Source organism: Mustela putorius, unplaced genomic scaffold (assembly GCF_011764305.1).
Source record: "Mustela putorius furo isolate JIRA1106 unplaced genomic scaffold, ASM1176430v1.1 tig00000196_pilon_pilon_pilon, whole genome shotgun sequence".
NCBI classification, from domain to species: Eukaryota; Metazoa; Chordata; class Mammalia; order Carnivora; family Mustelidae; genus Mustela; species Mustela putorius.
Window position 1 is genome coordinate 5,068,621 of NW_025421310.1, and position 24,914 is coordinate 5,093,534.

General features: G+C 55.6%; 2 protein-coding genes and 1 long non-coding RNA gene across 10 annotated transcripts; 2 read left to right on the plus strand and 1 right to left on the minus strand.

Moving 5' to 3' along the window:
• Positions 1-7,571, plus strand: TMEM150B (transmembrane protein 150B). Of its 7 annotated transcripts, XM_013048152.2 has the most exons (10): positions 287-376; positions 775-817; positions 1,131-1,206; positions 1,515-1,574; positions 1,666-1,733; positions 1,992-2,119; positions 3,686-3,869; positions 5,340-5,598; positions 5,702-5,767; positions 6,204-7,571. In XM_013048152.2, the coding sequence occupies exons 3-8, from the start codon at positions 1,139-1,141 to the stop codon at positions 5,531-5,533; spliced, it is 702 nt and encodes a 233-aa protein (XP_012903606.1). In that variant the 5' UTR covers positions 287-376; positions 775-817; positions 1,131-1,138; the 3' UTR covers positions 5,534-5,598; positions 5,702-5,767; positions 6,204-7,571. The 7 variants fall into 7 exon arrangements, with proteins under 7 accessions (XP_044932853.1, XP_044932856.1, XP_044932858.1 ...); XM_045076918.1 differs by lacking the exons at positions 1,515-1,574; positions 1,666-1,733 and having other exon boundaries at positions 1-376; positions 5,340-5,553; XM_045076921.1 differs by lacking the exons at positions 1,515-1,574; positions 1,666-1,733 and having other exon boundaries at positions 1-376; positions 5,340-5,553; positions 6,207-7,571.
• On the minus strand, positions 5,722-24,290 carry BRSK1 (BR serine/threonine kinase 1). 2 transcript variants are annotated; one of them, XM_045076916.1, is made up of 19 exons: positions 23,741-24,290; positions 22,101-22,195; positions 21,914-21,999; positions 20,025-20,165; positions 16,600-16,716; positions 16,486-16,519; positions 16,334-16,402; positions 13,523-13,669; positions 13,095-13,126; positions 12,660-12,830; positions 12,047-12,144; positions 10,972-11,131; positions 10,697-10,757; positions 9,907-10,276; positions 9,453-9,501; positions 9,233-9,356; positions 8,392-8,590; positions 7,065-7,154; positions 5,722-6,314 (listed from the first exon to the last, which is right to left on the minus strand). In XM_045076916.1, exons 1-19 carry the CDS (start codon positions 23,874-23,876, stop codon positions 6,157-6,159), a joined length of 2,337 nt encoding a protein of 778 aa, XP_044932851.1. In that variant the 5' UTR covers positions 23,877-24,290; the 3' UTR covers positions 5,722-6,156. The 2 variants fall into 2 exon arrangements, with proteins under 2 accessions (XP_044932851.1, XP_012903603.1); XM_013048149.2 differs by lacking the exon at positions 23,741-24,290 and having other exon boundaries at positions 21,910-21,999.
• Positions 21,940-23,778, plus strand: LOC123391159. Its single transcript, XR_006605791.1, has 3 exons — positions 21,940-22,030; positions 22,802-22,961; positions 23,251-23,778. It is a non-coding gene; the product is annotated as an uncharacterized LOC123391159 (long non-coding RNA).
• Positions 24,291-24,914: the final 624 nt, after the last annotated feature.

A 24,914-nucleotide genomic window follows, 5' to 3' on the forward strand; every position in this document is an offset into this window, starting at 1 on the left:
GGGTGGGGGCCTGGGCTCCTGGGTCCAGGGGAAGCTGGAGGAGGCTGGGGCCCAAATGTCTGATTACCAAGAGGGGAGGAAACTGGCAAGATGAGGATTGCTATGTGACATACAGAAAAATATGATCAGGGCAGAGGAAGCAATTGCTTTTGGCGGAAGCTTCATCGGATGGCAATTTCGACACCAAGGCCTCCCTTCCCACCCTGAGCTTGCCCACTGGGGAATTCCAGGAGATGGCCCAGAGGAAGGGAGAGGGGAAGGCAACTGAGGGGAGGAGGCAGGGTCACTGCGGGCCCATCCCCAACAGCCTAAGGACACAAACTGCACCCAGGAAGGAGTCTGACCTGTGGGCCTGGATTCTGGGCCCCCAGAGAAGGTAAGAGCTAGGAGGCTGGACCCCAGGGGCTAGAACCAAATGCAGGAATTCTAGAAGGGACTGGACTTCTGGGTCCCCAAGGGAGGAAGGGTGGAGAGAGCTAGAGGCTCAGATTCTGGGTTCTGGGGAGGACACGGGCTGGGCACTTGGACATTGAACTTTTAAAGCTGAAGGAAGGAAGTTGGGGGCCCCTTGAAGCTAAGTAAGGTGCTCCCTACTAGTTTCTGAGAGGGGAAGTGGTGGTGCAGGGTTAGGTCCTGAACACAGTGGCGGGTTGGATGGTCGGACAGTCGGGCAGTGGGGCGGTCAGACTGCTCGGCAGCTTGGATTTTGGTTCTGCCACGACACCGCCCAAGCCCTACCCCACGTCCCCTCTCCTTTTCCAACCTCTCCCACAGCCGCGGGCCCAGGACCGGGAAAGCGAGAAGAAAGTTTGGACAGGTGAGCATTCTGGGGAAGCCCAGAGGCTATCTGGGAGAGGCTCTGAAGCTGGGTGAGGGAGGCCAGCCAACAGGGAGGTCAGGATGGGAAGACAGCTGTTACAGGATGGAGAGCGCCGCAGGCAGAGAGCTGGTCTCAGCAGACCAGAGCCTCATCCACTGTTTCTGCCCTGGGAGCCAACGGGAGCCTCAGAGCTGGAGGGGCTCAGAGCTGGGAGGCCACCTTCAGAGGCACCTGGACCCACAGGGCAGATTCCTCACCTGAGAGAGAGAGAGAGAGAGAAAGGTTCATGGTCCCTCTCCTTCCCCTGCAGAGCCCAGCATGTGGGGTTACCTGTCTGTGCTGCCCGCTTTCCTGGCCTTTTCCGCTATCACTGGAGTCTGGAGCGTGTGAGTGTTAGAAGCAGGAGAACCCCGGGTCTGATGGAGGAGGGACTGGGGTTCTGAACTTCTGGGTCTGATGGAGGAGGGACTGGGGGCCTGGATTCCTGGGTCTGATGGAGGAGGGATTGGGGTTCTGGACTCCTGGGTCTGAGGGAGGAGGGACTGGGGGCCTGGACTCCTGGGTCTGATGGAGGAGGGATTGGGGTTCTGGACTCCTGGGTCTGAAGTGGGGGGGAGTTAGAAGTCCTTGTTTCTGTGGGTAACAAAAGGAAAAGCTGTCGTTAAAAACCACTTTGATGTCTCCTGTACTTCAGTTTTGCCCTTGCCGTGACCAACAGGTCTGTGAACCTCACGGAAGGTTTCCCCTACATCAGGTAGTTATGGTGCTGGCAGGGCAGGGGGTTCCGAGGGAGAAGAGGTGGCCTGGCTCCGAGGAGCCACAGGATGATCCTTCCTTTCCCCCAGCCTCTGTGGGTCTTACCCCCCTCAGAGCTGCATCTTCAGCCAGCTGCTCAACATGGGAGCTGCTATGGGTAAATATCCTCAGTCCTTCCTGTTCAGGGGAAAACCCCACCCCCATCTTCACCCCTACCCCACCCCTACCTTCACCCCTACCTCCATCCCTACTCCTACCCCACCCTGGCCAAGGGGGCCCCGGCCCCAGGGATCCAAGCCCCCTCCTCTCCTCCAGATGTAGGAGTTAGGCCCCAACCCCTAGACGCCCAGTCTCTCCGCACCCCCTCCCCAGGAGTCCAGGCCCGGCTTGCCGGCCCACTTCCCTCTCCTCCCAGCCGCCTGGATCTGCATTATCCGTTACCACCAGCTCCGGGACTGGGGAGTCAGAAAATGGTTTAACCGGCTGATCCTGTGGACGGGGCTCCTGTGTACCCTGGCCACCTCCGTGGTGGGCAACTTCCAGGTGAGAAGGCGTCGGCTCGTGAGCGCAGCCAGGCACGCCAATGAGCCCGAGACTACAGCTCCCAGCACCCCCCGGGGCCTCTGGCTTCTCATTGTGGGGGCTCGTCTGCGCACGGCCTTCTGGGACTTGTGTTTCTCTTTCGGTCCTTGGGCCGGGGAGGGAGGTGAGCTCCTCTGCGGTCTGAGGTCTGAACGGAGGCCCCCGTGGGAGGCCTTGGTGTAATTATTCACGGAACCCCAGAAGACTGGGGCAATTTACTGCCGTCCCTTACCCCTTTGCCCTTTTAATAATGAAATTACTCAGAGCCGCTCATTCTCACCACTTAGATGGAGCGTTCACTCCGTGCGGGGCGCTAGGCTTTACCCTGTGTAGGTTTTCATCCATCTCTAGACAGACCCTTTCAGTCAAATCCAACAGAGGGTTTTTTTATTTTTTGTTTTTGTTTTTGTATTAATCAGCTGGTTCGTGGTGGTCAGAAATGAACCCAGATTCAGACTCTAGAACTCACATTGTTCACCTTGAGGTTCAGTAGATATTTGTAGAACAAAAGAAGGGACAATGATTGGAGAGAGTCTATTGATGATTGTATATTGATATTTAATTTTTCCGTGGCGCCTCTGACTCCTAACTGCTCCTGATGAAAGTACTACGGGCTAAGAGACTGCCTTCCACTTGCTAAGAAAAATTCCCCATAACTCATCGTGCCTCATCACCCATCGTTTATTCCTGGGCTCCTCAACTTTAACTTCTTTTTTTTTTTTTTAAGATTTTATTTATTTATTTGACAGAGAGAGATTACAAGTAGGCAGAGAGGCAGGCAGAGAGAGAGAGAGGAGAAAGCAGGCTCCTTGCCGAGCAGAGAGCCTGATGCGGGACTCGATCCCAGGACCCTGAGATCATGACCTGAGCCAAAGGCAGTGGCTTAACCCACTGAGCCACCCAGGCGCCCCATCAACTTTAACTTCTTTAAAAAAAAAAATTTTTTTTAAGATTTTTGTCTTTTTGAGAGCGAGATCATGAGCAAGGGGGAGGGATAGAAGGAGAAGCAGACTCCCTGCTGAGCGGGGAACCTGATGCAGGAGTTCATCCCGGGACCCTGAGACCATAATCTCAGCTGAAGGCAGACAGTCAACCAACCGGCTGAGTCATCCAGGCGCCCCTCTTCTTAAAATTATTATATTGCTCCCATAAGGAGCTTTCTAAAGACATTTCCCGCTGGTCATCACTTCCCCTCATTAAACTTTTAAGATTTAGAAAATATTAAATGACATACACTATGTATCTGCAAGCCACAAACCATTGCAATCTTTAAGAACTTCCAAAACCAATTTTTCAGCCCCTGGGTGACAATATCAGCCCTCCGCCACCCCAGCTGAGAACGAGAGATTTTATTGCATTAATATTTCCTGAGCGTCTACAATGTGCCAGGCCCTGTATTCCCGAGTGAGGCCGCACCAGTCTGCTGGTGGGTCAAGGACCCCCCATCACAGCTCTCATGTCCCTGCCCCTCACCCCCCACCTGTGTGTATCTACCTTCCTTTCAATTCTTGTCCCTTTTCTTCGCAGCAAAAGAACCAGCTGCACATGCACCTGGTCGGGGCCTTCTTTGCTTTATTCCTGGGCAACTCCTACTTTTGGCTGCAGCTTATTCTTGTCTGGTACATGAGGAGACTGCCCCAGCCCGGGGCCCCCTGGATCGGGCCACTCCGTCTGGGCCTCTGCAGCCTCTGCAGCATCCTCTTGGTGACCAGTATCCTTCCTGGGGCCGGTGGCAGGGGTTGGAGTGGGGGGTGGTCCTCCACTGGGGTGGTTCATCTCCATGCAGTCTGTTCTCGGCCTCAGTCTTCTGGGGATAATAGCATCCCGGGAAGTGTCAGCCTTGGGGAAGGGCACCCTGGACTGAAGTCCACCTCCCCTGCGTGCTAGCCGGGTGTTGGTGGGGGAAGGACTCCACGGGCTGGACTCAGTGTCTCAGCTCCTGCAGCTCTCCAGTGTGGATGATAACAGGGCTGCCCCCGGAACTGGAAGGAATGAAGGGAGTAATGCACATGAGGTGCTTAGCTCGGTGACCAGTGCAGTGAGCCGCCAAGAAATACTGGGAGGATGGCAAGCCAGCGGCGGCAGGCACTACCTGCCCTGCGCCGGGCATCATGTTGAAGACCGGAAACTGAGGTTTGGAGAGGGGGAGTCTCTTGGCCAAGACGTGTCGCAGAGTCCAGCGGTGGCGCTGGCGGTGGATGGCAGGGAGGCAGCTTGCGCAGGCTCTGGAGAACAGTCCACATGTCCTCCCCGCTCCTTGTCCGGTTCTGTCCTGTTAGAGGCTCTGGCTGGCCTTGATGGGAGTGTTCACAGCCAGAAACTAGCCAAGGCAGCGAATCAGGGCTGGTCGTTAACCATTCACCAGCATGCCTGGCACTAGCTGAAGATCCTACCCAACCCAGTTGTGAGTCACGGGAGCCCAGATGCTCTTTGCCAACCTAATGTGCCTCTGGGTGACTCAAATCACTGTGCTTCAGTTTCTGTATCTGTCAAACGGAGTTGTTTTGATCGTAATAATGGTTGTTACTGGCAAAGTGCCCTGAGAGAGGAGAGGCTATAAACGTAGCGTTAGGGACCCATCTCCTCCTTGGGGAGAACGGAGGGAAGGCCAGAAGGCTGCTGGTGCTCAGAAGAGCCTACGGGGAGACTGGTTTCTTCCTGGGGGCAACAGAGAGCCGTGGGAAGCATAAGAGTGGGGGAGGACCAAAGCCAATTCTGGGGGTAACCCCCTTGTGTAGGTGCTCTCACCTCTCCTTTGCTCTAGGATTCATGGGATCAGGGGTGATGTCACCTTATGGGCTGCCTAAAAATCCTTGGATGAATGAAATAGTGTCTGAACTGATCTAGGAGGGAGTGGGCTCTGGCTTGGCCGAGAAGCAGGAAGGGTGTTGCAGGGAGAGATCTCAGAAAGCAGAGGGCCTCTCTGCTAGTTTGAGCTTGGAGTGAGTGTGGGTTCACAGGTGAAAAGGATTTCAGGGGGCACCTGGAGGGCGAGTCTGAGCAGGACAAACATGTGGGAAACAGTCAGCCAGGGAGGAGGGCAGCCGCAGAGGTGGGTGGCCTACCAGACGCCATTCTGGCCAGGGCGAGGCAGCTGCATCGTGAGGGCGCCTGGCCCTGGTGACCTGGCTGGGCTCCGGGATCCTTCCTGCTGCGTGTGGCCCTTGACCTTGCTGTAAAGTGATGATCCTCCACTTCTGGCCGCTGCGCTCGGCCTCTGCCGCCTGCGAGTGGGCCATCGCCATGCTGCTTTTTGCACTCTTCGGCCTGTTTGCTGTAGACTTTTCCTGCCTGGACGGCTGCACCCTACACCTCCAGCCGGGCCACCTCAGCTCCCCGCCAGCCTCCCCCACCTCCCTGCAGATTCACCTGTGAACAGTAGCCCGGGTGATGAGGTCTGGGCCCCCTCCCTCCGTGCTGCCATCAGGGCCACCCAGGAAGTGAGAGGTCAAGGCCAGCCAGCCATCCCTGCTCAAGGCTATTTATTATTATTATTATTAATTTTTTTTTTTTTTTTTTTTTTTTTGCCGCCGGCGGAATCAGAGACACGGACGCAGGCAGGGTCACGCGAAACCAGAATTCCTTCCGGAGAGCAAATCCGTACAGAAGGTTGTGAGGGAAGGGGGAGAACCGGGGAAGGGGGGGCTTGGGAAGGAGGAGTTGGGGACACAAGGACAGATGGCCTTCCCTGTCCGGATCTGCTAAGCCACCCCAACCAGCCCCCGTCCCTCCCCCACCCCACCCCGCAGAGAGATTGATCAATAAATAAAATAATAAATTAATCAATAAATAAAATAGAAACAGCTCCCCCGCCCTCAGTCCCCCCTAGAACCACCCCCCATTGGGCACGGCCCCCTGAGCCCCATCCCTGCAGGGCAAGGCCGGGTTTGTTGTCTCTCCCCTCCCTACATACTCCATGGGCCCTATTTACAGATTCACAGTTGGGGGGCAGGGAAGAGGGGTGGAGGGGGCTCCCCTCCTTCCCCGGCCCCCTGGGGTCAGGGCAGAGGAGTCCCGTTGGTAGCCAGGAGCTTTTTGTCCTTAGCAGGGCCTCGGCGGGGAGAGCTGGTCAGCTCTGGGTCTGGGCGGCCGGCTTGGGGCTGTAGGCTTCTTGGTGGGGTGCCAGCAGGCCGAGTCTGGGCCCCGTTCTTCTCATCTGTGGAGGAGGAAGCAGTGCAGCATCACGAACCTCGAGGCTGCCGAACCCCAAGGAATATGTTCCAGCAACATCGTGGTGAGGCCAAGGGCCTCCATCCTGGGGCTGGAAGCCTGTGGGGACGGCTGCCAGGATACCCATTTGCAACCAGAGCCAGCAAGGTCATGGACAGCAGGTCATATATCCTGGACCCCTCCAACCCTCGTGGCTTTGGAAACCGGGCCAAGTTAGTCCCAGTGAGACCCAGAGGTCTGACTCCAGGGGCATTGTCACACACTCTGGCTATGAGATTATTCGCTAAGGGACAGCTTGTCACAGCAGCAGAACACATTCAAGTCCCCAGATCACAGCCAAAGGTCTCCTTCTGCTACCCTGGTTGTTAGGGGAATGCTCCTTAGTGACAGGGCACAGGGGAGCCTTACAGGGGGTTGTTTGGGGGATCCGAACAAACCCGGAGGACTGCTTGCCCTTCTCCAGAACACTGTTCCAGAACCCTCATTAGCAGGAAGTTCTACAACCCCACACAGAGACTAGGCACCCTCTGGGGGTCCCTGGAGGTGCCTTCCCTGGCCACAAGGGCTTCTCAGGCCAGGATGGCCCGTGCCCTGGCCTGGAGCTCAGGCCCCAGCCTCTCTGAGAATCTGTGATCCTCGCCCATGGACCAAAGCCCTGGAGCCCTTGCTCAGCAGGTCATCCCTCTGGCCCACAGGATAAAGGAGGGCCACATGGCTTCGGACCCCTGCCGCCCACCTGCCAGGGCCTGCACGGAGGGCTGGTCGTGAGTGCTCAGCAGCTGTGCCTGGATAGTCTCCACCACTCGCTTGAACCGACGGCTGGGACCTGGAGGAGATACGGAGATGGGCTGACTTGGGGACAGAGACAGAAAAGGCCCTTCCACCCTGTGGAAACCAGCAAAGGACTTGCCTCCTCTTGGGCTCAATTTCCGGCCCTGTGTTGGGACTAGGTATTATAAACCCGCAATTTGCAAATGGGACTAAGAAAGATTGGAGTTAAAATAATGATGGATGTGGCTTTCTATTTATCGTGTTAGTTTCTAGCTGAGGCCCCGAAGAGACAGGAATATAAGAAAAATAAACAGGAAGTTAAAAAAAAAATCTTAAAATCGAGGAAGTCCTGCATATTAGCCTTTAAAGGAAAGGGGGAAAAATGCAACTTATTTCATCTTAGGGCTAACATTGTGGCAGGCTGGTCACTGTGACATTTAAAACTGCTAACAAAGGTAGCAGACAGAAGTATCTCTTGTTAATCGGACTCGCTATCATGGCTCAGGAACTTGCTGGACTGGCAGCAAGACATTTCTGTGGCTCCCATCTCTGGTGCCAACTCCTGATCGGTCACGGCTGACTGTAGTTTCTGAGGCTGCCGCTGAGCCCAGCAGGAAGAAGTGCCGTGATCACCTGGTGCTGTCTGCTCTGGGTGCGGGAATGACACGGGATGGCAGAGAGCCCCATCTGCCCTTCGGCTGTACAGTCAGCTCTGCACTTCAAGGTCAGCAGGGCTAGGTTGAGCCCAGCTTCCTCAGTTTGCAGTGGGACTGTGTCAAGTCAATTTGCTTCAACAGGACTCTGTTTTCTCTTCTGTAAAGTGGGTGAGCACTAATACCTCAAAGTCCTCTGGGAAGCGTCAATGTAACAATGCACGTAAAGCACGTGAAACATCATAAATGTCCATGAAGGGGCACCTGGGTGACTCAGTCCACTAAGTGTCTGCCTTTGGCTCAGGTCATGATCCCAGGGTCCTGAGATCAAGCCCTGCATTGAGCTTTTGCGCAGTGGGGAGTCTGCTTCTCCCTTTGCTCCTCCCCCTGACTTGTGACCTGTTTTTCTTCCAAATAAATAAAATCTTAAAAAAAAAAAAAAATCCATGAAATGTTAATGAGAGAAGGGGGAAGGACAGAATGCAGAGGTCTGAATGAGGAGGGGCCTCATAGGGTCAGCACTAGCTGAGCACCATCTCCTCCTCCCTCCTGCTGCCCTCCAGGGCCACTCTCGCAGCTCAGCTGTCTTGAGCATCCCACACAAAGGGTAGAGGCAGTGTCTCGCCAAGGGAAGCTTACCGGAGATGAGCGTAAAGGTGACCGAGTAGATGCCACCACTGCCACTGCCATCCCGTCGTGGGGAAGGCTCTGGGCCCTCTGAGGAGCTGATGTCCACCTGGAATCGGACGGGCTTCTGGAAGACAGATGGGCCGCCACTGGCCTTGTACTCGGCCCTGAAGCTGGTCTGTGACAGCACACTGTGACTCAGGCTGGGGATCTGAGACGGGCAGGGGACAAAAGGAGGGGGTGATTCCAGTGACCTGATTCCAGGGACTGGATAGCCAACCCCACAAAGACCTCTGCCCAAGGAACTACAAGTTCCATCAGCCACTACGGGGAAAAGAATAACAGGAAAGCCATTGGGAGGCCCCATTGCCTGCTAGGACTTGTAGTTTTCTTGTCCCACTATAAAGGGCATCAGAGGAAAGGCTGGTAACAGGGCCTGTCACATCTAGGGGTCAGCCTCAGCCTCCAGAATTACATGACGCAAACTTCTCTGCCTCCGTGAGCATTGCCACATCTGTGTCAGAACCTGTAAGTCCCACTAGCTCCTGCAGCAAAAACCCAGAGGTCCCCGGGGAAAAAGCGATTCTGTCTGCTAATCTCAGACCTGGTGGTCAGGGAATGGCAACTCACTAATACGCTAGGGAGGTGTCCTTTGCACCACCTCCAGGCCCCAGGGTCCAGTAAACCTCTCCACCTCCCTGCCCCTATAGTGACCCAACCCAACTCTGAATGGAAAACTACAGATCCCATGAGCCTCAGGAGAAAGTCAGGCCAGAGTGGAGGTGGACTCCGGGGGATGCTGGGATTTGTAGTCTTGTGCTGGCCAGGACACAGGGAGACCCAGGCCCCTCACCGACAGGAAGGCATGGACGATGTCCGCTTTGATGCTGCTGAGGGGTTTGTCCTTCAGCACAAGGAATATTTGTTCTTCTTTGTCCAAGGAGATGAAGTTTCCAAACCAGGAGCGTTTTGCCAACCTGAGTGAAAGGGGAGGGTTGGAGGTGGGTCAGGAGCAGGCTCAGAGAATAAATCCCTCCCTCCAACCTCTGGCTTCCCTTCCCTGTCAGACTTACTCTGGAGAGGACTCTGGCGTCAAGCTGGACATCTCCTCAGCAGTGGGGACTGGCGTGCGGTGAAGGAGGGGAGAGTATGATCAACACTTGCCCATTACCCTGGGTCCAGCACGTGGGCCAGTAGTCCCCTCCAACTAGAGGTTCCAGATCCCAGTGCCCATTCACCTCCCAGTAGCTAAAGCCCACTTGGCATGCTACCTGGTGGTCCTGCTGGGGATGCCAGCCCTCTCCAGGTATACCACGCCCTCCGAGGGTGGAACTTGCTCGCCATGAGCCAATGATAAGATGAGCCAAGGCACTGAATGGAGGTGTCCTTCAGAGAGGCTCCTCCTTCCTCCAGCGCTGAAAGCCCCACCCCCTGTCCCTAACACCTAAATTTCTACTCCCAGCCCCATCTTCTCACACAACACGGGAATCTAGGCCCCCAGCCCTTGCACCCTGGGGGACCCCGTACCCTGCATCTTGCGCCGATGAAAGCGAGGGGAACCCAGGAAACTGTTGCGGATGGAGTTGAGACGACTCCTCCAGGCGGCTCCCCCGACGCCACCGCCAGGGCTTGGGGGTGGCGTTGTTCCTGGCGTCCCAGTGGGGCTGGCCCGGGGCGTGTGCAGGGGCGAATGCAAGGGGGTGCCCCCAGAGGAGCGCGGGGAGCCTGGGGGGCCAGGCAGAGGTGTGGAGCGGGCACTGGGGGGCGGAGGCTGCTCCCCGGCACCCCCACCCCTGGGGCCGCGAGAAGGCAGCGTCTGCGTTTTGGAAGTCGGGGAGCCCCCGCCCCGAGCCTCATCTCCGGCCCCGGGCTCCGGTGAGAAGGAAAAGACAGGACTCTGTGAAGAGGGGAAACGAGTGAGAGGGCGGACTACAACTCCCAGGAGCCTTTAGGAACCCCATAGGCCCATACTCACAGAGATGGGTCCCGATGCATGCTGGAACTTGTAGTCCAATTATTACCCACCCGCCTCCACCCCCCCCCCTTTTTTAGGGGATAGGGACTTTTTCTATCATGCTCACTGCTGTAGCACAGTGACTGGTACACAGTAGGCGCTCAATTAGCTTTTGTTAAGCGCATAAAGGAACACTTGAAACACTAAAAACCGGATCCTATCGGAGGTGGAAATGTGCAATGCTCTAAAACGGGATTGGGGGCCCTTTAGAGACAAAGAGGCAATGCCTCAAGACTTCTTGGGAATTGTAGTTTCCGGTCCAGTGTTCACCCCTTTACCCCTTCTTAATGAATCGGGGCTTACCCGTGGGCTGCTTAGAGGGCTGGAGGACAGACCGGTGGAGGCTCCACTGACACTACGGGATCTGTTTCCAGGAGAGATTTTTGTTTTGTTTTGTTTTGTTTTTAGATCAGGTATGTGGGTTCTCAAGGCTCAGATGTCCTTTCCCTTCCACACACCTTTGCGATGGGGATTTGAGGCCCTGAGAGGGGCCCCTGAGGTGGAGCTGGGGATAGACCCTGAACCCCCTCCCAACCCACCCAGAGCTGTGGACCCGCGGGAGGGCCAGGGGCTCTCACCTCTGACTGTGCTGGGCCATCTCCAGAGCCCGGCGGGTGGGCACTGGGGAGCCACCGCCCCCAGCATCCGTGATGCTCAGAACTTCCATGGACTTCCGCTCTGGCCGCCGCTTCCCGTGTCGGCTCAGCATGGGGGAATCCACACGTTTCCGAGGGGGGTCTGAGGGCGGAGAGTTTCAAGCCAGTCAGAAGCCATCTTCACCCAGCTGTACATGGCACTCGCAGAGGTGGAAAACGGAGGTGCAGAGAGGAGACTTTTTTTTTTTTTTTTTTTTTAAAGATTTTATTTATTTATTTGACAGAGAGAAATCACAAGTAGATGGAGAGGCAGGCAGAGAGAGAGAGAGAGAGAGAGAGAGAGAAGCAGGCTCCCTGCTGAGCAGAGAGCCTGATGCGGGACTCGATCCCAGGACCCTGAGATCATGACCCGAGCCGAAGGCAGCGGCTTAACCCACTGAGCCACCCAGGCGCCCCGAGAGGAGACTTTTGACAAGTTCACAGAGCGGGTCAGGGAGCCTAAACCCGGAAGCTAGGGGCGCCTGGGTGGCTCAGTTGGTTGAAGTTCTGCCTTCGGCTCAGGTCATGATCTCAGGGTCCTGGGATCGAGTCCCGCATTTGGCTCCCTGCTCAGCGGGGAACCTGCTTCTCCCTCTGCCCCTCACTCTGCTGGTGCTCTCTCTCTCTCTCAAATAAATAATAACAAATAAATAAATAAAATCTTTAAAAAACAGAGGTTTACCCACTTAAAAAAAAAGGGGGGGGGTGCCTGGGTGGCTCAGTTGGTTAAGTGACTGCCTTCAGCTCAGGTCATGATCCTGGAGTCCCAGTATCAAGTCCCACATCAGGCTCCCTGCTCAACAGGGAGTCTGCTTCTTCCTCTGACCCTACCCCCTCTCATGCTCTCTCAAATAAATAAAATCTTTAAAAAACAGAGGTTTACCCACTTTAAAAATAAAAAAATAAAATCTCTCTCTCAAATAAAATCTTGAACAAAACAAAAGCAAAATCCTAAGGCCTGCAGCCCCTTCCCCCGCTCCAGAGTCTGGGGTCTGGACCCCCAGCCCTGCCTTCTCACCGACATCATTCCGGGGAGGCAGGTCCTGGTCCTCACAGCTGGGATACCGCTCCTTCCGATCCAGAAGCAGATAATATATCATCTTTTCTTGGTTCTCCCTGATGGGGAAGGGAGGGAGAGGGTGGGAGAGGCCTGGGGTCAGGAGTTGGACTCCAGAGGTCTCACCCCCTCCCTGTAGCTGTGGCTCTCAGGAGCCTGGTACACTGGTATCTGCGCCCATGCTTCCCTCTTCCTAGGCATGGACACGGTGAGACTTTGTGTCGGTGCACATTGGACCCTTACTTGACTCAGTCGTGACAGTTCCGAATAATCGAGCACTTGCTATTTGCAAGCACTCTGTGGGACACCACGTGGGCCTCACCACCTACCGGTACTTTGCAGCATCTAGTCTCCCCACGCTGCCCCGTGTCCTGCCGCCCCCTCCTGGTTGCTCTGGGAACAGCTCCACATGGGAACTCTAAGCCACGCCCCCTCTAGCGGCCGGGCGCCACGCCCCACGGAGTCTGCGCGTGCGCGAGGCCCGGGCGCGCCCTCCGCTGGCTGGTTGGGGCGCAGCGGCCGGCTGGCTGGACGTCAGCCAGCTGGTGTGCGTCCCTGAAGCAGGGGGTCTTACTCCTCGCTGCGGAGCTCGCGGTGCAGCCGCTCCCGGTCCCTGAAGCAGCCCAGCGAAGCCATGCTCTCCAGGACGTCGGGGTCCAGCTCTCCGTTCGATGGCAGGCTCCGCATGGCCACCCGGCGGCCTGGGGCTGGCTCCAGGCAAGGGTCGGGCTCGTGTTTCCCACCCCTGGGGAGGGGGAGAAACGTTACGGGGTACCAGGCGTCCGGGCCCCAACCTGCTACTCCCTTGGAAACCCAGGATTGCTGGCTCTCAGCCCCTGCTGCGCCTGTGTCCTCCCCTGGGACCCAGAAATCAGAGTCTCTAGCTCCTCCTCATTGAGCAACCTTGGTATCCCACCCTCCAGCTGCTTCTCCCGCTGGGGACCCTTGATATTTGGGCCCCCTCCCTTTCTGCCCCAGGGAGCCAGGTGCTCAGTTGTCCCATACTCACAGGTACCAGGGGTGTTTCTGAATTTGCTCCAGCTGTGCGGAGGGAGAGAGGCAGAAATGAGGTCGTGTGAACACAGTGGGCCGCAAGGAAAGTTGATGGGGTGGCTCTGGGGGTCCGTAAAGGTGCCCCTCCTGTCCCAGGGGCAGGATGACAGCTTAGGTCTTCCCCTAGTGGCGACTGGGCACCACGACCTGTGACCACAGGCCTGGGACATTGCCTGTGTGCACAGTGGCACCCCTTCCCCTGTGGAGGACCTGCCCAGTTTGGAGGGTGCGATTTGCAGACCCTGGGCTGCTGCTCATCCAGTGACCTCCCCCTCCCCTGCCCCCAGCCATCGCCCCCAGGACTGACAGGCAATTCCTGGAAGTCCATTCTCATGGTCCCTCTAGGGGTTCTGTCCTCATGACCCACCGCTCCCCCCAACTCACACTGAGTCTTTTCTCAGGCTCCACTTCGATCATCCCTCTCAGGAGGCTCTGGCAGTCTGGAGGGATGAAGTGGGGCATGTGGAAGACGCCCCGTTTCACCTTCTCCAGCAGCTGGCGGAGATTGTCATCATCAAAGGGCAGAGCCCCCTGTGGAGAAATAACAGGCCCCTCACACAGAGCTTAGGGTGTCTCAGCGAGAGCCTAAGCGCTTGACACAACGCCCGTGTGGTCCTTACCACAAGCACTGGCAGACGGGGGACTAGGACCATCTCACTTTACAGATGGGGAAACTGAGGCATAGAGCGGTCCAGCAACTGGCCCACAGCCTCCAGGCCCACAGCAAGGAGGGGTTTGGCAACAGACAAGTCAGGCCCCAGGCCTTAAGAGGCTGCGGTTGCAGCTTGGAGGGTGTATCTGAGAAACAGGTTTCTCCCCAGACTGGTTTCAGGAGGGGTAATCCTCACACACTGGTTCAACCGAAGGGGAGCATCCACTTTGGGTCAGGGATCTTGTACTGGACAAAACCAGCCCTCGCCCTCCTACAGCTCACACCCTAGACTGTGAGACCCCAGCGATGGAAGGAACTTCAGCAGCCTCGTCATGAAGCAGGCACCCCTGCTGTCCCCCAGGTTCTGATCTGGCCACGAGGGATGGAGCAGGGGACAACACCAGGTCACTGGCCCCATGGAGCTTTGTCTCTAGTGGTGCCCGGCACACACGGATTAACAAACAGCGGTTGATGAATGAGTAGTGGGGAGAGCAAACAATAAAGGGACACATAGGATGAAACAGGCAGGAGTCCGAGAGATGAGACAAACAGAGTGAGCAGGTAGCTGGAGGGGGAGCAGGGATTCGGGGGGGAGGGGCCTCAGAGGAGATGATGCTGGGCAAAAACTTGCAGGGGTAACAGCATGACTCTGAGGGCTTTTCCAGGTGTTACCCCTGGTGTCAGAGGCCTCTGGACTGAGGAGGCAGGGCGTGGGGGAGCAGGGGGAGGGGCGCCCCACAATGCTGGTCTGGGGCCTGGAAGCCTGGATGAGACTCCTCTTGTCTGTCTCATTCAGTGTGGCCATGTATTTGTTGTTGGCCTTGCCCCTGAACCTCCACTTCTCAGCCCCCAGAACAGTGAGAAGTGTGTTGTTCACGCCACCCTGTGTGTCTCTTATAGGAGCCCAAGATAAGGCAGACACCCTCTCATGAGCAGGTGATCTGTTCCCACGGCGTGCATGGCCAACAGCGTTCTAACTCACGCCGGAGAGACGCTCAATGAGCACAGGAATTTTCTTGGCAACACCAAACACCCCGCCTGCCCTCAGGAACACACGACGGTACTCTGGGCGCGAGCATTTAAAATCACTAGCAAACAGTGCAAAAAAGCAAAAACTGTGGCACTCCCTAGACCACAGAAAAAACACTTGTTTACAAGATGGACTGAAACCGGGCGTGGGGCAGGGAAGCAGAGGGTCGCTTTGTGCCTCTTCAGCTGGGACATGTGTGATAGGGACTCAGCTTTTTCTCTGCTCTGCGCACATCTGGGAATGACCTCAGAAACACCAAGTGTGGGAGGCTATATGTGAACCCCAATGAGTGTGCAGCTTCTCAAACATGGAATGTGTCGATTATGAGAGTCAGCTGTAATAATAACAGTAACTACGTAATGGGGCGCCGCTCAAAAGGCTGACAGGGGACATTCTAGGGAATCACATTCTTGTGACTCCTGGTACCCTAACTACTGGCCCTGGGCAGGCGAGGAAACGGGCCTGGAGAGGGAGAGTGACTGGCTTGGTCACAGTGGTGGAGCCGGGTTTTGAACTCAGCTGGATGGGCTCCAGAATCACCAGCTGCAGAAGGGCGGAGGCCTGGACTGTTTGAGCCCACCTCTCGGGCGTCCCCCATCTTTCCTGAGGTAGCTGTGAGTCCCAGGCGCGCCTGTTGAGCCTCGGTTCCCTCAGTGTCATCTAGGCTCCTGGATGAGAGACCACACACTGATCCCAGCCCTGCCGCAGTGCAGCAGCGTGCCTGCAAGCCAGTCACTTCTCGTCTCTGGGGTTTTCGAGTGAAGTGTGCGAGGTGATGTGCTTGGAACAGTGCCTGGCACAGAGTAAACCTTCCATTTACTCGCGCCACGTGTGTTGACAGGGCCGACTACGTGCCAGCTCAGGTCACAGCGAGCCGACAGAATAAAACCCACAGAGACAAAAGCCCTGACTTCTGGGAGCTGATGGTGTAGAAGGGGACACTGCACAAGGAGCTCACAACTCAGCACATGATGGTAACTCTGAGAGTCGCCAGGAAGGACAGAACCTCCCCTAGAGGGTCTGACCTCATGGGGGGGGGGCGGGGAGAATGGGAGCGAAGAGAAGTCTAGTTGTGAACTGGATGAGCAACAGGACAGGTCAGGACGGAAGAGTGTTCTAGACAGAGAAAAGCAGGCGCAAAGACCCGGGGGCAGAGCCAGGCTCACAGGTCTGCTCTGATTATATTCGTTATTACCATATTGCAACAAGCTCCCTAGAACAGTCACTGTCCCAAGCCGTCCAAGGGCTCCTGGCTACCCCATCCCTTTCGGGGACACCCTGGACTAGCTCACAGTGCTCTGACTCCATGGTTAGCTCTGGGCACACAGCAAGGGTGGGGCAAGGGTGCTCCAGGGTCTTGGTCTGCTGGTTCCTGCCTCTCACCTTCCTGATACCAGTTAAATATTTGGAAGACAATGCCTGAGGGGAAAGATGGAACTTGCTTAATGTTTTGTGCTCCCACCAGGCAGGGCTGTTCTAGAAAGTGGGACAGGAGAGGTGAGGGGCACCTTACCACAAGCAAGGCAAAGAGGATGACTCCACAGCTCCACATGTCCGCCCGGCGGCCGTCATACTTCTCCCCCTGGAAAGGAACAGGCCTGGCCATGACAGGGTCTCTCCACCATGCTCTCCCCACGCCTCCCTCCTCTCCACCCGCTCACTCACCTTAATCACCTCTGGACACGCATAGTGGGGGGACCTGTGGGAGAGAGGCGGTGTGAGCCTCTGGCCGGCTTTTCGCCCCCTCCCTGGGACGACGGAGGCCAGGCCCCCACTCACCCACAGCTGGTCTCCAGGAGGCTGTCCCCCACCTGCAGGGACGCCATGCCAAAGTCTGCGATGCGGATGTTGTTTTTCTCATCCAAAAGCAGGTTCTCGGGCTTCAGGTCTCTGTGGCTGAGACAGGCAGGTGGGGCTCAGGCCTCTGCCCTCCTCCTGGAGGCCGAGGCCCCATTTGCTGTCTCTCAGAGGCACTTCTGAAAACCATTATGGGCAATTCCAAACGTGCTCCAAGCAGTGAGAAGAACATGAGAAAGCCCCATGTACCCATCCCCCAGCCCCACCTGTTTCAACTCAGGGCAAATCTTCTCTCTTCTCTACCTAGACACACTCTCTCCTTCCTCCACTGGATTATTTCGTAGGGGACCCCGGACCGTGTATCATTTTATCCACAAATATTTGCATATCTACCACGTGAGATATTCTGAGCAAAGAGGGCTAATGTTGAGCTATTCAATATTGAAATACTGAAATACTTCCATACTGAATAATAAAAAGAATATGGTCACCCCAAGCCAGTCACTGGTCCCTGGAGGGAAACCCCTCAAGTTTTAAGGGTTGATGTCTGGGGGTGCGGTGGGGCCTGAGGATTCTAGCTTCTGTCCGACGTGGTCAGTAACTGGGTCATACTTGTTGTTAAATATGTTGACTATTGCCCCCTAGAGGTCGGCGCTTGTAACGTCAGGGTTTTGACTGGGTCTTGCCAATAGGGCTGTGTTGACAGTTTAAATGGGCGGCCTTCCCATCACCAAGCTTTATCCCTACCTCTGAGCCCCTCCACCCCCACCCCAGCTCCAGTCCCCACCCCAGGGAGGGAAGGAGCGCAAACAAATGCGGGTGAAAGATGAGCTGAAGGCCATTCCGTGAGGAAAGGACGATCTTTCCATATGGACAGTCACATGCCAAAAAACGGAACCTCAACCCTTGACTCACATCACAGACAAATATTAATTTGAAATGTATCCCAGACCAGAATACAAGAGCTAAAACTATATAACTTTCAGAAGAAAATGTAGGAGGAAGCCTTAGGGACAAAGATTTATATAGATAAGGCAGAAAAGACAAACGGTAAGGAAAAAATATGACAAACTTGAATTTATCGCAATGTAAAACTTGCTTTTCACCAAACATTGTTATAAAAACAAAAGTGGAGTGCCTGGCTGGCTCACTTGGGGAGCATACGACTCTTTTTTTTTTTTTTTTTTTGAGAAATTTTATTTATTTGACAGAGAAAACAGAGAGGGAGCACAAGTTGGGGGAGTGGAGGGACAAGCAGATGTCCCGCTGGGTGCAGACTCCATGCGGAGCTCAATTCCAGCACCACAATTTCATGACCTGAGCCAAAGTCAGACACTTAACCAACTGATCCACCCAGGTACCCTGAATCTGTGACTCTTGATCTCAGGGTCATAAGTTCGAGCCCGATGTTGGGCGTAGAGATCACTTAGCTAAATAAAAAACTTTGAAAAAATTAAAAAATAAAAGGGGGTGCCTTGTGGCTCAGTTCGTTGGGCGACTGCCTTTGGCTCAGGTCATGATCCTGGAGTCCCAGATTGAGTCCCACGTTAGTCTCCCAATGTCTGCTTCTCCCACTGACCTCTCTCCTCTCATGCTCCCTCTCTCAAATAAATAAATAAAATCTTAAAAAAAAAAAAAGAATTAAAAAAATTCAAACTCAGAAGTATGTCACAAACTGGAAGAAAATACTTGAAAAATATACAGTTAATAAAAGATTTGCTCTTAGGGGCACCTGGGTGCCTCAGTGGGTTAAGCCTCTGCCTTCGGCTCAGGTCATGATCTTAGGGTCCTGGGATTGAGCCCCATATCTGGCTCTCTGCTCAGCGGGGAGCCTGCTTCCTCCTCTCTCTCTGCCTGCCTCTCTGCCTACTTGTGATCTCTCTCTCTCCGTCAAATAAATAAATAAAATCTTAAAAACAAAACAAAAAAGCAAAAAAAACCCCAAGCAATAATTAAAAAAAGAAAAAAAAAGATTTGCTCTTAGAATAAAGAATTCTTAGGAGGGATGCCTGAGAGGCTCAGCTGATTAAGCATCTGCCTTCAACACAGGTCATGATCCTGGGGTCCAGGGATGGAGTCCTGCATTGCTCAGCAGGGAGCCTGCTTCTCCCCCTGCCTGCTGCTCCCCATGCTTGTACTCTCTCTCTGACAAATAAATAATGTCTTGGGGGGGGGGATCTCTTAGGAGTTATTCCTAGAGCTATCTCTCGTTCCTAGAATAAAGAACTCTTAGAACTCAATATCAAAAAGACAACAATAAAAAATGGGCAAAGGACCCGAAGAGACATTTTTCCAAGGAAGATAAAACAAATGGCCAATAAGCACATGAAAAGATGTTCTACAACATTAGTCATCATAGAAATGCAAATCAAAACCACAACAAGATACCACTTCATACCTACTAGGATGGCTATAATCAAAAAAGTCAAATGATAACAAGTGTTGGCAAGGACATATAGAGATTGGAACCCTCGTGGACTGCTGGTGGGGATGGTGAAGGGTACCGCCACTTTGGAAAACAGTCTGCCACTTCCTCAAAAGGCTAAGCAGAGTCCCCATATGACCTGACAATTCCAGCCCCAGGGATGCACCCGAGAATTGAAAACACAGGTACACATCAAAACTTGTACTTGATTGTTCCCAGATCCGTATTGTTTACAAGAACCAAAAAAGAGAAACAATAAAGTGTCTATCCACTGGGGAACAGATAAAGGAGGTATGGCACAGCCACACGATGGAGTACTATTCAGCCACGGAAAGGAAGTACTGATACACATTATGACAAGGAGGAACCCTGAAAACATTTTGCTGAGTGAAAGAAGCTAGACACAGGGGCCCCTGGGTGGCTCAGTGGGTTAGAGCCTCTGCCTTCGGCTCAGGTCATGATCTCAGGGTCCTGGGATCGAGCCCCGCATCGGGCTCTCTGCTCAGCAGGGAGCCTGCTTCCTCCTCTCTCTCTCTACCTGCCTCTCTGCCTACTTGTGATCTCTCTCTGTCAAATAAATAAATAAAATCTTAAAAAAAAAAAAAAAAAAAAAGGAAAGAAAGAGAGAAGCCAGACACAGGCAGCCACATACAGTATGATTCCGTTTACATGAGATGTCCAGAATAGGCAAGCCCATGGAGACAGAGGTGGTCAGAGGCTGGAGGGGTGACTGCTTCGTGTACGAGGTGATGATTTTGGGGGTGAGGAGAATGTTCTAAAATTACATAGCAGTGATGCGCAACACTGGTTATACTAAAAACTCCTGAACTGTATACTTGAAAAGGGTGGATTTTATGATATGTGAGTTTTATCTCAATTTTTAAAAAGAGATAAAGATTTATTTTGGGGCTGCACCACACTGGCTTCCAGTCAGCCTTGTGGGCAGTGCTCATCTCGGCCTCCCCTCAAGCTGCCCCCTCACCAGATGGAGTAGCTGTGGCAGAAGTCCAGCGCCGACACTATCTGGCGGAAGAACTTCCGGGCCTCCTTGGGTGTCAGTCTCCCCTTCTTTACAAGGTAGTCAAACAGCTCACCTCCAGAGACGTGCTCCAGAACCAGGTACCTGGGGGACGTGGAGGGGGCAGAGGGCTGGAAGGGGCATGTGGAGGACCAGAGCCTGGACTCTCTTTCAAAAGCCCCCGGACCCCAGCACAAGACCCCCATCCCACTGGCCTTTGGAAGCAAAGTATCCCAATTCCCATGAGTCCCTGGGAGGAGAAGACTCCAGTTCCCATGAGTCCCTGGGAAAAGGAGACTCCAGTTCCCATGAGTCCCTGAGAAAAGAGACTCCCAAGTCCATCAGCCTCTGGGAACCCAAAACTCCACCCCAGCGCCCCCGCCCCCCCCGCCATAAGCTCTGTACAGCAGAGACTCCCATGACGACTTTAGGAGTATCAATACTTGGACTCCTAGTTATTCCTGCAGGTAAGACAACTGTGATAACGCCTAGAAGACAGAAACACCTCAGTTCTCACAGGATCCTGGGAAATAAAGACATCTCCCTTCCCCCACTCCCATTAGCTTCTGGAAAGCCAAGCCTTTCATTCCTATAAGCCTCAGTTACTAAAAACAACAACAACAACACAAATTCTCATTAATTTCTGGCTACAACAATTGAAGTGTGTTCCAATTTAAGTTGACGACCGTGAGGTTTTTTTAAGAAAGACTACAAGTCCCATCAGTGCCTGAGAGGATTAAAACTCCCAACTCCCACAAGCCTCTGGGACATAGACTCCTAATTCCCATCAGCCACCTGGATCCTTAAGACTCCAAATCCCATCTGGCTCTGGGAGGCCAAAACTCGGATTCCCATCAGCCCCTGGGAACAAAAGCTCAATTTCTAGGAGCTTTTGGAAAGCTGACGGTCCTATGTGAAGCCCAAACTCCCATGAGCCCTCACTATTCCTACCTAGGTGGAGGAGTGGGAGAGCGAGCTCCACCAGTTGGTGACAAAGCCCCACCCCGCTGCCACACCTGGGGAAGCCTGAGGACTACAATTCCCATGAGTACTTGGGGCTGGGCCACTTACTGCCTGGGGGAACCTCCCCAGCATCTGATGGGTACTGGTGTCAGTTCATCCTGGGGACTGCGTGGCGGAAACAGGGGTCTGTCCCCTCACTCGCTGCCCAGCCCAGCTGTCCCTTGGGTCACCAGAGTCCAGACAAAGGCCTATTGTCTGTACCCTGGGCAGCTGGACTCCACTCCCATCTTCCTGGGGGGTAGGTAATCAGCTTTGAGATATGGATCGGAACTCCTAAGAAGGCCATTGTTGGGGTGTCCATCATATAGCACCCAGAATTATGTGGGAGGAGGAGGGGGGCCTAGGAAGAAGTAGGATTCACAGAGCCTCATGCTTTGATAAGTCCCCATGGCCTCCGCAAAGATGAGCAGGGCGGGGAGCTGCCCTTAGCAAGACCGGCCCTGTTGAGGAAATCTGGGTTATCTAGTAGAGAGTGTTCCCTGCAGGGCTGTTGGCGGGGGGGGGGGGGGGCGCAGAAGGGCCAGGATGGACCACTGTCCCTCACCAAGACGGCTGAAGCTTGGCTGTCCTGTTGCTAGGGCACATTTGGCCCTTAGTGCCAGGCCAGTCAGCAGTCAGTGTGGAAACAAGGAGGATTATGTGTGTGTTGTGGATGCGTGTGTGGGAGGGTGTTCTGTGCAGGAGGAAAGGGGCTGACAGGCCCTTCGGGGGCTCCAGCCAGGAGATCTTAAGTTTCTCCAGGCTTCTCCAGGCCTTGTTTCCAGAAAGGTCCCACCTTAGGAACTTGGGGTGGGGGGGTGCATGAGGGCTGGGTGTCTATAAATACCTACAAATATTTCTTGTTCTCGTAGACATCGTGTAGCTTGAGGACGTGTGGGTGTTCAATGAGCTTCAGGATGGCTATCTCCCGCTCCACCTGGGGGTCAGTGGGGGACACAGGAATGAAGGTCAGCATGGCCTCCCTCCTCCTACCCCACCTTGTCCCCAAACGGACGCCCTGCCCCAGTGCACACACACCTTCATCAGCACCGACTCAGACAGCTTCTCCCGGTTCACGATCTTGATGGCGACCTTCTGGCCCGTGATGCAGTGCACCCCGAGTTTAACCAGTCCTGGGGAAGCAGGACTGAAAATGGGGGGGTGTGCTCCCAGAGCACTCTCCCAGCTCCTAAGTCCCCCTGACTCCTCCTCCTTTCCCTGCTGGCTCTTTGACAGTGGGCCTGACCAAGCTCTGAGGGCTCTCTTCTTCCTGTTTTCCATAGACATAGACCTTCGGTGCTGTCCCTTCTTTTCTTTTCCCCCGGAGGTAATCTTTACACCCACGTGGGGCTCGAACTCACAGCCCCGTGACCAAAAGTCTCCAAGTGCTTCACTAACTGAGCCGGCCAGATACCCCTGTTCTGTCCCTTCTGATTGTCCATCTCTCCGCAGTTGCCCTGGTTCTCACCCGGACTCTCTGTCCTTCTGTCCATGTCTCCACACAATCTTTCCTCACTGTGTCTCCACAATGTTGTCTCCCTGACTGCTGCCTTCAGCCTCTCTCTCTCTCTCTCTCTCTCAGCCCATCACTTCCTTGAATTCTCTGCCCTTCAATCTTCTGGAGGCTCCATGTCTCCTGAGAAATGTACTTTCACATCTGCCCCCTTCCCAGACCATCCTCTTCCACCTCCTCCTAAACCCTGACCTTTTCATCCCCTTCTTTGATCTGCTTTTAATAGGAGCTGTGGCTGGGAGCATTCAAACCCCAAGAGTGCGCCCACTTCCCAAGAGTAAGCCCCGAAGCCACAGATCCTGGATGGGGAGGGGCAGCCCTTCCTCCCTCTGACCCAGGCGTCCAGGACCCATGGCCCCTTCCTCTTCCATAACTCAGGAATTCAGGTCAGTGACACCTTCCCAACCTTACCACTAGGATCTTGAGGTCTGAGCCCTTCCCCTTCCCTAGCACCCTGGCCCTCAGCTTCACAAGAGATGCTGGGCCCACCCCGCCCGGACACAGGTGTGCAGCTCCTGCTTCACGCCCACCCACCCTCCACCTGGCAGGAGAGAGGCCAGGGCTGGAGCCAGCGTTTAGCAACAGCAAAGGATGACCCCTGACTCCCCAACCACTCCTGGGAGATTTGACTCTCGGATCCACCTTTCCACCTAGCCGTTTGTGTTCCCCACACAGAGCCAGCACGCTGGAGAAGGGGGAGACTGCGGCACACCCCACCACCCAAGCCTCACTGCCGGTTACCGGGACAGCCTGCCAGGGGAGCCAGGGCCCTCCTCAGCCAAAAAGCAGAGCAGAGGGAAGCGGCCGCCCAGGGTGCACCCCCATCCCGAGGTGTACTGCAGCAAGGACCTCAGCTCCCAGGGCCGGCGGAGCCCCTGCTGCAGGCCGGCCTCCCTTCCCCACTGAGGCCCTGGAGCCCCTCCAACTTCTAACCACCCTCCCCAACCGTGAGATGGGAGCCTCTGGGCCTCAGCACCTGCCCCCCAGAGTCCAAGCCTCCGGCCCCCTCCATCCTGGGGACCCAGCAGACTTGACCCCAAGTCTCTTCTCTGTGAGGGACCCCGGGGTCTGGGCGATCAGCCCCTGCCCTTTGAATACCCAGGAGTCCGGCCCTCGTCCCCCAGCTCTCCTGCCCCCACTGCAGGTGTCCCCTCCCCTGACTCACCTGTCTGTCCTTTGCCCAGCGTCTTCTCCAGCCGATAGGGGCCCACATATTGGGCGTGCTGGGGTGGGTGTGGGTGTGGGTGCGGGAGATGGTAGGCGGGGGAGCCCCCGCCCCCCTCCTTGGCCCCGGACGACATGGTGCCCTTGGTCCCGGTCCGACAGGCCCCCCGGCCGCCCCCCCTGCGGCAGGTCGCCCCGTCCCTCCGGTGGGGGCCGGCGACAGCTCCGTCCCGGCCCCCCCGGCTGCCCCCCACCTCTCCGGGGGTCCCCAGGGGGCTGGGCTGGGCCCCCCCAGTCGGCGGGCCGCGCAGCTGGGGGAGGGGGGGCTGGCCCGGGGGGGTCAGGCCCCGGGAGTCAGCATGGCCCGGGGGGGCTGCGCGGCCCCCCCTCCCCAGCCCGTCCCTGGCCGGCCCCCCCCTTCCTGCGCCTCCCCCCGCCGGGGGGGTCTGAGGTGCGGGCCGGCGGATGCTGCAGGCCGAGGTCCCCCCCGCCCCCCCACGCGCCCTCTCTCCTCCGCCTCCTCCTCCTCTCCGCCTCCCCCCGCCACCTCGTCCTTTCTCTCCGGCACGCTGACATCACCATCCGGGGACTCCGGGCCCTTCCCCAAAGTTAACCCTTTCGGAGGGGGGAGGGGGAGCGGGGGCAGGGGGCGGGCCTGGGCGCCGGAGGGATGGAGAGGAGGTGGGAGGGTGCAGGGAGGGATGGGAGGATGCAGGAGAGGATGGAAGAAAGGCGAGGGAGAGAGATGCGGAGCAAAGAGACCGGGCGAGAGGGAGCTACACAAAGGGAGAGGAAGTGTGACATAGAGATGGGGACAAGAGGCAGCTCGCTAGAGAGATGCAGACAACCAGAGACAGCGCTGGCGCAAGGCAGAGAATCGGGCTGAGATGGGCAGAGAAGGAGAGCAGAGTGGGAAGAAGAGACTGGGAGATGGCAGAGAGTCGTAGGAAGGGCCCCAGCTGGAGAGATACCGTGGTGGAGAGGCACAGAGGAGGAAAAAGAGGGAACGAGCCAGCCAGAGAGATGGAGAGAGACGTACAGAAACACAGATATGAAGGGGAAGGGGAGAGAAGGCGAGGTGAAGAGACACAGGTGAGGGGAAAGAGACAGGGAGGTGGGAGAGAGAGATGGGGAAGAACAGAGAGACAGAAACAGGGAGGGAAGGATGTGGAGGT

Excerpts from the sequence above, each read along its gene's own strand:
- TMEM150B (XM_045076918.1), top strand. The coding sequence starts at position 234 with ATGGCCCAGAGGAAGGGAGAGGGGAAGGCAACTGAGGGGAGGAGGCAG. Across the intron at positions 818-1,130 it reads CGAGAAGAAAGTTTGGACAG|AGCCCAGCATGTGGGGTTAC; the intron begins GTGAGCATTCTG and ends CTTCCCCTGCAG. Across the intron at positions 2,120-3,685 it reads CCGTGGTGGGCAACTTCCAG|CAAAAGAACCAGCTGCACAT; the intron begins GTGAGAAGGCGT and ends TTTTCTTCGCAG.
- BRSK1 (XM_045076916.1), bottom strand. The coding sequence starts at position 23,876 with ATGTCGTCCGGGGCCAAGGAGGGGGGCGGGGGCTCCCCCGCCTACCAT. Across the intron at positions 16,403-16,485 it reads CGTGTCCAGAGGTGATTAAG|GGGGAGAAGTATGACGGCCG; the intron begins GTGAGTGAGCGG and ends GTTCCTTTCCAG. Across the intron at positions 13,127-13,522 it reads AGCCTGAGAAAAGACTCAGT|CTGGAGCAAATTCAGAAACA; the intron begins GTGAGTTGGGGG and ends CCCTCCGCACAG.